A 13,392-nucleotide genomic window follows, 5' to 3' on the forward strand; every position below is an offset into this window, starting at 1 on the left:
GCGGTGCTGGCGGTTGTTTCTAAATCTAACCCTTGACTGCGTTGCAACAGGAATGCCAGTGTTTGTAAGTCTACAAATTCTGCCTTCAGTATAACCTCCTGAATCGTCTGAAGGGAATGATTATAATTAAAGCTTTGATTTTTAAGAACATTTTAGGGTTTGCATGGTTTGAATTTTGTTTCTTCTTGCTGCCCAGATCCTCCTCCTGTTTGAGTCATGGCACCATTTCTTCGCCTCTCGTTTAATTCCTACGAGGTGGGATCCTTGGTGAATTCAGCTGACCCTCTACCGCCATTCGTTGCTGTAAAGGTGAAGGAAGCCTTGACAACAGGTATGAAAAGGTGCAGCTCTGAGCTTCAATGGAAGGGATTCTCACTCTCTACAATCCGGGGAGTTTGGCGGGGAGTCTGCCCCTTCTGGAGGTGCCAGGGTAATGCCCACCCATTCTTGCCCATTCACTGCAGTATTGGGTGGGGTCCTGTGAGAACTAGATGTGGATATTCTGATCTGGTGACAGTGTGGGTCGAGATGCTTCCTGGAAAGCAGCAAGATCATGTGGATTATTAATGATTTAGATGAGGAATCTAGATGTAATATCTCCACATTTGCTGATGACACAAGATTGGGTGATCTGTGAGCAGGAAGCAGAGATGCTTCAGTGTGATTTGGACAGGTCCAGTGAGGGCGGAAGGTAGACTATTATCTGAGTGACAATAGATTAGGAAAGGGAGATTGCATGAGATCCGGGTGTTCTCGTACATCATTCAGCAAAACAAGTGGGTACAGCAGGTGGTGAAGAAGTTAAAGTTATACTTTTGGCCTTCATAGTGAGAAGATTTGAGAGCAGGAGCAGGGATGTCTTGCTGCAGTTATACAGGGCCTTGGTGGGACCACACCTGGACTATTGTATCCAGATTTTGCTTCCTCCTCTGAGGAAGGATGTTCCGGTTAGGGAGGGAGGCGCAATGTGGATTCATTAAATTGATTCCTGGGATGGCAGAACTGGCACATGAAGAGATAACTGCAGTGGTTTGGATTATAAATTTTTTAGAAGAATGAGGGATTCTCATAACCTGTAAAATTTTACCAGAGTATAGACCAGGTAAACACGGAAATGATGACTGGGGAATCTAACCCTAAGCTTTGATCATAATGAATGGTGGAGCATAAAGGGGCTGATGGCCTACTACCCCTGTTTTCTCTGATTTAAATTGTATCATTGGAAGTGAACTGACAAGCAGCTATGGTCCTGAGCTTCTCAAATTGTTTGTGGGTTTGAAGGGAAGTCACTGACCTCAAACTCGGGTCACTCAGTCAAGTGAGATTAGTAATTAGAGTGAAGACAGGAAGTAGGGAGGGGAGGCCAGTTACTGTCAGGAATATCACAAGATCTAAAGCACGATGGCTGAATAAACACAATAGATTAAGAAAATATAAATTGGAAATAACTGTTTTTGGGCACAAAAAAAAAGACTGGTCACTATTTAAAAATTAAGTGATCCTTTTTCAAGACAGATGCAAGTGTATTTTCCTGTAGCGTTGTGTTGCTTTGAAACTGTGTCTTTGGAAGTGGGAGTGTTGAATATTTTTAACGGTGAGAGTGATCCTTTTTGGTAAAGAAATCAGAGGGCAGTGGGGGTAAATAGGAAGGTGGATGTTGAAATATAAACTGATCTTATTGACTGATAGAAAAGACTGAAGGAGATGAATGGCCTACTTCTGCTTTTAACGAGTTTGTTTGTAATGATATGACTGTGCCCGGAGAAATGTGCTGATGAAGAAGTCCCACCAGCTGCCCGTTTTGTAAATATGTTGATTCAATCACTAATGCGGCCAGTTGCTTTTCTGCTGTTCTGGACTGAAGTACAAGAGGGATGTCCCTCAGGCTTCTTTTAATGAACCCAAAATAATCTGATTATTGTAAATGAAGCTTACTCTTAAAGCAAGTAGCAAATGCTGGTTAACATTTAAAATGTAATCTGTAATCAAAACTATATTCCATAATCCCACAACCAGACACAAACTTAGAATGCAAAAACTCAAATTTCTGCATGTGATTTTTGTTTTTTTCTTTGCTCTTTAATAAAAGGGGAAGTATGACTCCTTTTAGGCCAAGGATAGGATGTGATGACTTCTCACACTCCTTTGCTGATGATGAAGCGGAAGATTTAATGGTATACATTGAAACAAGTGTCTAGTCATGACGACGTTTGATTCTTCAGAACATGGTCACAGCCCAACTTCTCAGCCCCTATTGGTAGACAGGAACTATTGGTATTAGAAAAATCTCAGGTTCCCAAGGGCTTCTTCTGAGACCAAGATTTCAGGAGAGTCTTGCAGTCTCTGGGTATTCTGCTTTTCTCTGACTCTGTCTGTAGAACAGAACGCTAATATTGTAAAGGGTTGCCATGCAAGTGTTAACAGAAGGACCTCTAATCCCCTCGATACCTGGTTTTTCCAGTAATTAAGGCCATAAACCTTATTTCTTGTTGGAGAAGCAGCGAAGCAAAGCTTTCACTAATCGATTTTTCAATAAAAATAGCTTGGTGCTTACGGCATCATAAAGCTGCTAACTTCATTTATAAGAAGTCAAATGGCAAAACCACTTTTCAGTTGAAATAGTCCTGAAAAATAACTTCATGGATTCAGTATGATAAGATGTGTCCAAATTCTGACTGACCGTGCAAATAAAATCACTCAAGTCTAATGAGACCATTTGGCTCATCAAATAAGCATCATGACCTAGTGTCAAAGTCTTCCTTTACCCCACAAGCCCTTGTACATTATTTTTATCCAAATAATCATCCAATACTCTCCTGAACACCTAAATTTAACCTGCTTTCACCATACTCCCAGGCAGCTCATTCCAAGCTCTAACTTTGTTTCTTCACGTCACTTTCGATTTTAATGTCCTTTCATTGTTGTTCCTTTCTTGTGCAGAAACGGTTTCTCCCCATTACTCTGTCCAGCCTACTCATGATTTTGAAAACTTCTATCTGATCTTCTCTCAAAGCAAACAATGCCAATTTCTTCAATCTATCCTCATCATTGAAGTTCCTCATCCCAGGAACCATTCTTTTAAACTGCTTTTGCAGCCTGTCCAGTATGTTTACACTTAAGTATTCCAGCTAAGGGTTGTGTACAAGTTCAGCATCTCCCCCTTGCTTTGGTACCCTGTTTTATTAACTGCTCTCTCTACCTGTCCTGCCACCTGCAATGATCTGTGCACAAAAATACACCCAGATCCCTCCTCTTCTGAACCCCCTTTAGAATTGTATCCCCAATTTTATACTTTCTTCGAATGTTCTTCTGGCTGAAACGCATCACCTCACACTTCTCTGTATTAAACCTTACCTGTCCCTTGTCCCCCCCATTCCACCAACTTTTCAGTGTCCTTCAGGAGTTCCATATTGTCTTCCTCACAATTTACAGTTCTTCCAAGCTTTGTGGCATCTGCAAACTTTGAAATTGCCCCCTGCACATCAAAATCTGAATCACTAATATATATCAGGAAAAGCAAGGGTCCCAAATTCTGACTCCAGTAAAAGCAAAGTACCACGGAGGCTGGAAATTTGAAACACCGAAAATGTAACAGTGGGGGTGGAGTTGCATTATTAGTCAGGGAGTCACTTACTGCAGTTAGGAGGAATGATACCTTTGGAGGGGTCATCAAAGGGAAGCTTTGTGGATAGAATTTAGGAATAAAAATTGGCAGTCACACTGGGAATATAATACAAGCCCCAAACAACCAGGCATTTGAGCAGATATGCAGTTAATTCAATAAGGCATGTAAAAGTAGTAAGAGGGTATTACATAAGAGGACTTCAACCACCCTGATGTTAGTTGGGACAATGGAGACAGAAAGGACTGCAGATGCTGGAAGCTAGAGTCCAATAATGTGGAACTGGAAAAGCACAGCAGGACAGACAGCATTCAAGTTGGACAGCATTTCAGATTGGAACTTTCTTCAGCCCTGAAGAAGGTCTTCAATTTGAAACATTGATTTTCCTGCTCCTCTAATGCTGTTTGACCTGCTGTGCTATAAGTAGGATAATATTGTGTAATAGATTTAGTGTTGGGGAGGGGGAGGAAATGGCATTAAAAAGCCCATCTGACACAAAAAATGTACATAATGTGTAGATTAGTCTGTCTGACAAGGAACAGTGCAGTGCTGGACCTAATTGTGGGGAATGAAGCCAGACAGGTGTGTGAACTGACAGTGGGACAGTATTTTAGGGATGGCATCCACAATATTTTACATAACAAATTTGAAATGTACAAGGAAAAAGTGGGTCTGCCAAAAAAGGCTTGGAATTGGGGGTAAAACAGATTGTATTAAAATTAGTAAAGTGGGAATTGGACTGGGAGCGTCTACTTGATGGTAAATCTATGGCGGAACAACGGGAGGTGTTCGAAAAGGAATGTCACTGTGGAAGAGTATGGGCCCAATGTGTTACCCTTAGGGTGAAGCATTGGAGCAGCAGGCCCAGGGAACCTGGATGTCTAGGAATATTCAGGAGTGGAGAAAAAAAAGAAGAGAGAGACCAATAATAACTGGTACAAAGGGAACAAATCAACAGGGGCCCGAGAGGAGGAAAGATCTTGCAGGGGGGGAAACTGAAGACAGCAATTAGGGGCTTGAAAAAACCGCTGGTGGGTGAGATTAGGGAAAATCCAATTTTATATTTTGCAAATATATCAAGGGGAAGAGATTAACCAGGGAAAGGATAGGGCGCATAATGGAAATCTGAGTGGAGCCAGAGAACGTTGGTAGAGTGATAAACAATTATTTCTCTCTGGAGAGAGAGGATGTAAGTACAGAATTCAAGAGGATGATGGACATTGAGGCTCTTGAGCAGATTGATATAAGAAACAAGGAGGCTTTGGTGATTTTTCGCAGATTTAGAAGTAGATAAATCTCTAGGACTGGATGGGTTGTATCCCAGTCTGTTGTGCGAGATGACTGAGGAACTCATAGGGCTCTGACCCAAATTTTTATTTCATCTCTGGCCAGCGGGAAGGGCTAGATGACTCCATCTCACAAAAAGGGTGGTAGAGAGAAACCAGAGAATTGCAGACCAGGGAGTCTCACATCAGTAGTAGGAAAGCATATGGAGAAAGCAGTAAACAAAAACATTAATGCCCATTTAGAAAGAATTGGGTAGTTAATATGCCTTAGTCAGAGGGAAGTCATGTAAGAATTTTTCAAGGTAACCAAGTGTTTAGATGCAGGTGGGGCATTTGACGTAGTTTATATGGATTTCAGCAAGGCATTTGACATGGCCCTACATGGGGAATCTGATTAAAGAAGGTAAAAGCACATGGGACCCAAGTAACTTGGCAAGTTGGATCCAAAATTGGCATTGTGACAGGAGACCGAGTGGTGGTAGGAGGCTGTTTGTGTGATTGGAGCCTAATCTGCAGTGGTGTACCACAGGGATCAGTGCTGGGTCCATCATTGTTTGTGATATTCGTAAACAATGGATCTGAGAATGTGTCCGGGGGTGTTGGAGTGTTTAGACAGCATGGAAGTAGACCCTTTGGTCCAACCCATCCATGCTGACCAGATATCCTAAATTAATCTAGTCCCATTTGCAAACATTTAGCTCATATCCTTCTAAACCCATCCTATTCACATACTCATCCAGATGCCTTTTAAATGTTGTAATTGTATCAGCCTCCATCACTTCCTCTGGTAGCTAGTTCCATACACGCACCACCCTCTGTGTGGGAAAAAGCTGCCCCTTAGACCTCTTCTATATCTTTTCCCCCTAACCTTAAACCTATGCTGTCTAGTTTTGGAGTCTCCTACCCTGTGGAAAAGACTTTTGCTATTCACCCTATCCTTGGCCTTCATGATTTTCATAAATCTCTAAGGTCACCCCTCTGCCTCTGCTTCACGACAAATAACCTCAACCTATTCAACCCCTCCCTGTCGCCGAAACCCTTGCTGTGGTGGTATGAGATGACAAGTAAGTTTGCCAGTGATGTGAAGATTGGCCAGATTGGTGAAGAAGAAGGTGTTTGGTTACAGGAGGAGATAATGTATTGGGCATGTCAGTGTTTGATGGAATTGAACCCTGATAACTATGAGACAAGGGAGTACTTAAATGGCTGGACACAAGGAAGCTCAGAGGAATGGAGGGATCTTGGGGATCCTGTCGACAGATCCCTGAAGATGGCAGGATGGGTTGATAGGATGGTTCAGAAGGCTTATGGGATACTTGCCATTATCAGTTATTACACAGATTATAGGAGCACGGAGGTGATGTTGGAGCTGTACAGGACTTTGTGGCCATAGCTGGAGCACAGTGTGCAATTCTCTTGTCCTGATGTGATTGCGCTGGAACGGGTGCAGAGTAGATTCACCAGGATGTTGCCTGGTACGGAGCGTTTCAGCAGTGAAGAGAGGCCGGGTACACTTGAGTTGTCCTCTATGGAGGAAAGGAAGTTGAGGAGGGACTTCATAGAGGCATTTTAAGATTATGAGGGATATGGAGACAAAGCCGCTGTTCCCCCATTTGAAGGGGCAGAAACAAGGGGGTATTATTTTAAAGCGAAGGGTATGAGGTTTAGAGGGGATTTGAGGAAAAATGTTTTTCACCCAGAGGGTGGTAGGGGGTCTGCAGTGCACTGCTTGGGAGGGGGGTTAAGGTGGGAAACCTCAAACATTTTAGACAGTACTTGGATGAGCATTTAAACTGTCCAAGGGCTGGAAGGTGGGACTATAGAGCTAGAAATAGAAATAGAACATTACAGTACAGTACAGGCCCTTCGGCCCTCGATGTTGTGCCAACCTGTCATACCGATCTCAAGCCCACCTAACCTACACTATTCCATATATGTCCATATGCTTGTCCAATGACGACTTAAATGTACCTAAAGTCGGTGAATCTACTACCGTTGCAGGCAAAGCGTTCCATTCCCTCACTACTCTCTGAGTAAAGAAACTACCTCTGACATCTGTCCTATATCTTTCACCCCTCAATTTAAAGCCATGCCCCTCGTGCTCACCGTCACCATCCTAGGAAAAAGGCTCTCCCTATCCATCCTGTCTAACTCTCTGATTATTTTATGTTTCAGTTAAGTCACCTCTCAACCTTCTTCTCTCTAATGAAAACAGCCTCAAGTCCCTTAGCCTTTCCCCATAAGACCTTCCCTCCATACCAGGCAACATCCTAGTAAATGTCCTCTGCACCCTTTCCAAAGCTTCCACATCCTTCTTATAATGCGGTGACCAGAACTGTACACAATACTCCAAGTGTGGCCGCACCAGAGTTTTGTACAGCTTCACCATAACCACTTGGTTCCGGAACTCGATCCCTCTATTAATAAAAGCTAAAACACTGTATGCCTTCTTAACAGCCCTGTCAACCTGGGTGGCAACTTTAAAGGATCTGTGTAGATGGACACCAAGATCTCTCTGCTCATCTACACTACTAAGAATCTTACTATTAGCCCTGTACTTTGCCTTCTGGTTACTCCTACCAAACTGCATTGCCTCACGCTTGTCTGCATTAAACTCCATTGCCACCTCTCAGCCCAGCTCTGCAGCTTATCTATGTCTCTCTGCAACCTACAGCATCCTTCATCACTATCCACAACTCCACTGACCTTAGTGTCATCTGCAAATTTACTAACCCATCCTTCTACGCCCTCATCCAGGTCATTTATAAAAATGACAAACAGCAGTGGACCCAACACCGACCCTTGCGGTACACCACCAGTAACTGGTCTCCAGGATGAACATTTCCCATCAACTGCAACCCTCTGTCTTCTTTCAGCAAGCCAATTTCTGATCCAAACTGCTGTATCTCCCACAATTCCATTCCTCCGCATTTTGTACAATAGCCTATTGTGGGGAACTTTATCGAACGCCTTGCTGAAATCCATATACACCACATCAACCGGTTTACTCTCATCTACCTGTTTGGTCACCTTCTCAAAGAACTCAATAAGATTTGTGAGGCATGACCTTCCCTTCACAAAACCGTGCTAACTAGTGTAACTGCAGTTCAGACCTGATGGACTGAAGAGAACTTGCTCAGTTCTGAGGATGGGTCATTGGACCCGAAACGTTAACTCTTTTTTTTCTTCACAGATGCTGCCAGACCTGCTGAGCTTTTCCAGGAACTTTGTTTTTGTTGTTGTTGTCATTGATATCAGCATTGACCCCACCCTCTGGTTACTCACCATTCCCAGAGGAATATCCTGGAACCACTCTGAGACATTGCATCCCTGGTGCCAGGGTCAACAACACATCATCCTGGAGTTACATTGATGCGCAGAGATAGACCCATCTATTCCCCTCATAACAAATTCCCTATCAATATCACTCCTGGTTTCTTCCTGTCAGCTACTCTCACTGCTTCAGACTCGGCTCTGACTCCACTCCCTTGAGGAGCCAGTGCCCTCAGAGTCCAAAATGGCAAGCTGGTTTGTGAGTGAGACTCCAGGCACTTGGATTGCCTGGCAATCACCCATTTCCTTTCTGCCCCCAGGCCACCCGAATTGTGGGAGATATAGCAGTTTGGATCGGAAATTGGCTTGCTGAAAGAAGACAGAGGGTGGTAGTTGATGGGAAATGTTCATCCTGGAGACCAGTTACTAGTGGTGTACCGCAAGGGTCGGTGTTGGGTCCACTGCTGTTTGTCATTTTTATAAATGACCTGGATGAGGGCGTAGAAAGCAACTACAGAGGGGAGTGAGAATGAACAACTGTTCCAGTATTTTAAAAGTGGAACGGGAGTTCTGTATCGGAACATAATGTTTTAATTCTGCTTTAGGTCAAGGTGGACCATGAGTTTGTTTTCTAGTTGTGTGATCACTTGTTCCTGTTCTGTGCTGGTTGTCTCTCTGTTCAGCTGTTCCTTGTCTTTGAGCAGAACGCGGGAAGACTCTGGTTCAGAAGAAGCCAACTATGTATCCAGACTGGCAATCTTCCTTTGATGCTCACATTTACGAGGGACGTGTGATCCAGATTGTGCTGATGAAGAGTGCAGAGGAACCTCTGTCTGAGGTCACTGTCGGGGTTTCAGTCCTTGCTGAGCGTTGTAAGAAAGGCAATGGCAAGGCAGAGTTCTGGGTAAGTGAGGGTTAATGAGCTTAGTGCACAGAAAGTATACAGACTGGACAGTAGCATCATTTAAGGAAGAGAATATTCAATCTCCACTTCCCTAAATCAGCTCAGGAAAATCAGTTGGCAGGTAAAGACCAGCCTGTGCTGTCCATCTTGTGTCTACTACAACACCATGTTTAAACAGAAATAAGGAACAAATGCTGTGACAGGGAGAATTGGCAGAAACAGCGAGTTCTAAACCCACACGTTGTAGACTCGTGCTAACCCTTGCAGCTGGGGATGAGCAAAACGTCCTTTGTCCTGCAACTGTTTGATGGGCGCAGTGTCAAGGGAACTTCAGCTTTAGATATAAAAGAGTAGAGGAAAAGTTACTCTGCATTGAACCCCATTTCCCTATCAACGTTTTCATACATGAGAACAGATTTAAAGTATTATGAATTTATTTTTAGTTTTAGCTGTGATTGTTTTAAAGGCAGATGTGACAGTGAATTGTACACAACCAAGGTCCTTTTGTCTAAGCAGATCAATGATCATTTTCCCTGCCCTGACACCAAGGAATCCTGCATTCCAAAAATCTCATCTTGCCTCCGAGTTCACAGTGAGCTCAAGTCTTGGTTTAATGTATCACCTGAAAGCCTGATCCTCTGAGGTTGGTACCCTTCCTTAGCACTGACCCTTGGAGGGTGGCATCATCGTGCATCACCTCTGTTCTGAGTCTGAACTGTATTTTAAAAAGTGACTAGGAGGGAGTGTGTAAGACTGCTGGCCCTGTAGTAACAAGTAGGGTGTGCAGTCACACCGAATTCACCAAGCCCTGACTATGAGGATGGTTTATAATGTTCACTAATGACTGTCTGTGTCTCACTCCACAGTTGGATTTGCAGCCCCAGGGGAAGGTACTAATGGCAGTGCAGCTGTTCCTGGAGGATTCAGGTGAGATTCTGGAGGGATCATTCCTTAATGTGCAAGTTTCCTCCTTACTTGTTTCTTTCCATGCCCTTGTCCTGTCAAGAGAGGTTGAGGAAGAATTTTGTTCACTGTGTTTTGGAGTTGGTGTGTGTAAAAGGTTGCTTTCCTGCTATAGCTGCTGCACAGTTAGAAATCTCTTCATCTCAGACTGGTTAGCGTTTGTAATATATGAAAGAGTAGGGGTTGGGGGGACATTGTGAAGCTGGTGGACACTTGGCAAAGTTAACTGACGTTAATCACAGTGTTGCAGGGTGAATCACTGATCTTTGCACTATACCTTGTCAATGAACGCCATTGTTAGGCAGCAAGGTGTTTACAGGAGAGTTTAAAGGGATATTTTTTACTGATTTTTATGAATCATTTACAAGTTAAGGTGAACATCCAAGGCCTTTTCCCCAGGTTAGGGGATTCCAAAACTCGAGGGCGTAGGTTTAAGGTGAGAGGAGAAAGATTTAAAAAGAGACCCAAGGGCAGTGCATGTATGGAACTTCGAGAGGAAGTGGTGGAGGCTGGTACAATTACGACATTTTAAAAGGCACTTGGATGGGTTTATGAATAGGAAGGGTTTGGAGGGATATGGACTAAATGCTGACAAATGGGACTAGATTAAGTTTAGCTATCTGGTTGGCATGGACGAGTTGGACCAAAGGGTCTGTTTTCATGCTGTACAACTGTATGACTCTATGGCTGTTTCTGCTCCATTTCATTGCGCATTCTTCCTGTTCTCCCCACCTCCCCCCCTCCCCAATCTCTACAATCCCCTGGAGTGTGTAAATGTTTTTCCCTACTGCTGTATTACCACAAATTCAAATCCTAAGTGTCTCTGATTTCTTGAACATTGTTACTCTTAGGACGGCACTCACATGGTCATCCCATGTTTCAGTCATCCACTTTCCCATTTGTGCCCACGCCTGCAGCCACCTTTTGGCTAAAAGATTGGTCTTTGTAGTTAGCAATGACAATATGCCTTGTTTCTCCAATATGCATTGGTTTGAACACAGTAAAGCTGCAAGCTTCAGCGGCTGAATCCTTTCCCTGGGAGTGTTTGATGGGGACAGTGTCGAGAGAGCCGTGTCGGGTAGGAAGGGTCATTGGACTCAAAATGTTAACTCTGATTTTGTTTTTTCTTCATAGATGCTGCCAGACCTGCTGAGCTTTTCCAGCAACTTTTGTTTTTGTTCCTGATTTACAGCGTCTGCAGTTCTTTTGGTTTTTGTTTAGAGAAAGCTTTGCTCTTTACCTAACCTTGTGCTGTACCTCCTGTGGGGATGTTGGAAGGGAATGGTGTAGAGAAAGTTTTACTTTGGTTTTAAAAAAAATGGCAGACCTCCAAATGTTATTTTAAAGGAGTCAAGCAATATTCACTTCCTACTTTTAAAAAAAATAGAGCAGCTTTACTCTTCCACAGAACAGTTCTGAGGAATAGTCACCAGACCTGAAATATTCACTGATTTTTCTTCCCAGATGCTGCCAGACCTGCTGATCTGTTCCAGCAACTTCTGTTTCTGTTTAGAAGAAGGTTCACTCTGTACCTAACCTTGTGCTGTTCCTGATTACACTGACACTAGCAGCACAGGCTTTGGAATGTATGCAATTTGAGGAAGTGATGGTTTTTTTTTGCTGATTGCTGGGCCTAGTTAATGTCAGGGTGCCAGATAATGGGAGGTGAATAGAAAGGAGCTGAAAGAAAGATGAGTTTCTGAAGGTCCAGATCTGAAACGTTAGCCTTCCTGCTTCTCTGATGCTGCTTGGCCTGCTGTGTTCATCCAGCTGTACACCGTGTTATCTGTGAATGAAAGATCTGATCAGAGATGGGAAACCAATCATCGTACTTGCAATCAGCCACACCCACTAGCCCCCATACCTTGTTGCTGTGGTAAAATAATAGGTTGTAAAACCTGAATGACTGGCTTCCCAAGTCCCTGATGATTTTAACTGTACAATTTTATGCCCAACCTTGTCTTGTTAAATGGCGCTCTCCAGGCCACTGGGTTGAGTTATCAGTGGGTCAGGACAGTGTGACAATGGGCTTTTCTGAAAATCTGATATTGCGGTGGAGAGACTTTGAGAGGGGCCATGCACAACCTTCTCAAAGTAGCAGAGCTGGCTAACTGATCATCATAAAGTGCAGAAACAGGCTATTCCTCCAAGTCCACACCGAACCTCCAAAGAGCATCTCCCCTGCCCCACCTTATTCCTGTAACCCTGCATTTCCTGTGGCTAATTCACCTAACCTACATATCCTTGAACACTATCGATAGTATAGCATGGCCAATCCACCTAACTTCCACATCTTTGTGTTGGAGGAAACTGGAGCACCCAGAGGAAACCCACACAGACACAGGGAGAACGAGCAAACTTCACACAGCTGCCCAAGACGGAGAATCGAACCCGTGTCCTTGGCACCTGCGAGACATCAGTGCTAACCACTGAGCCACTGTGCCACCCTAATGATTAGGGACAAGCCAGTTGAGCTCACCGTTAAGGTCTTTCTAATTGGAAGAATCTAAAAGCTGCAGTGCACCATTTTCTGTCCTGCCCTAAACCACAGCACCACCACCCCTATTCACTGGGGAAAGGTAAATGACATTACTGAGCCATTGGATTTTATGATTTAATAGACAATTTCATGACCTGATTATGGACCACCCTCCATTTCCATACATTTTCCAATTCCCCTTGTGACTCTTCTGTCTGTCAAAAATCTGTATAACTGAGCCTTGCAAATGTTCAATATCCCTCCGTCCACTGCTCTCTGGGAAAAGATTCCACGGCTAACAACCCAATGAGGAGGTGAAAAGAAAGTCTTGTCTCTGCCTTAATGGCTAATTTCTTCACGTTTAAATTGTCTGTCTGTGGTTTAAGCTCTCTCGCAAGGCAAACAATCTTTCAACATTCCACCCCCACACCTCAAATCCCCTCTGGATGTTTTATTTTTCTAAACTCCAATGGCATAACTTGTCTGACCTTTCGTCATGAAATAAACCTCTTCATCGCAACATTTCACCTGAGTGAACATTCTCTGAATTTCTTATAACGGTTACATTATTTATGGAGCCATATGGTTACCCTTCCTTCCAATTTATTCATGTTGACTAGCCATCCCAATCTAACCTAGTCCGACTGGCCAGTGTTTGGCCCATGACCCTCTTAAACCCTTCCTGTACGTACGCCTTTTAAATGTTGTAACTGTACCAGTCTCCTCCTCCTTCCTCTAGCAGCTCATTCCATATACGCACCACCTTCTGTGAAAAGGTTGCCCTTTAGGTTTCTTTAAAATCTTTCCCCTCTCACCTTAAACCTATGCCCTCTAGTTTTAGACTCCCCTACCCTGGGGAAAGTAA

At 43.6% G+C, this 13,392-nt stretch overlaps 1 protein-coding gene across 3 annotated transcripts in view; it reads left to right on the forward strand.

Annotated features, from left to right (window-relative positions):
- The window catches only part of LOC125460312 (protein kinase C delta type-like), an 85,625-nt gene that overhangs the window by 38,089 nt on the left and 34,144 nt on the right, over window positions 1-13,392 (forward strand). For all 3 annotated transcript variants that reach the window (XM_048547653.2, XM_048547654.2, XM_048547655.2), the window contains exons 2-4: window positions 197-331; window positions 8,886-9,085; window positions 9,952-10,012. In XM_048547653.2, the coding sequence (XP_048403610.1) occupies window positions 217-331; window positions 8,886-9,085; window positions 9,952-10,012 (376 nt within the window). In that variant the 5' untranslated portion in view covers window positions 197-216. The remainder of the gene's footprint in view (window positions 1-196; window positions 332-8,885; window positions 9,086-9,951; window positions 10,013-13,392) is intronic.

Source organism: Stegostoma tigrinum, chromosome 11, assembly GCF_030684315.1.
Source record: "Stegostoma tigrinum isolate sSteTig4 chromosome 11, sSteTig4.hap1, whole genome shotgun sequence".
NCBI classification, from domain to species: domain Eukaryota; kingdom Metazoa; phylum Chordata; class Chondrichthyes; order Orectolobiformes; family Stegostomatidae; genus Stegostoma; species Stegostoma tigrinum.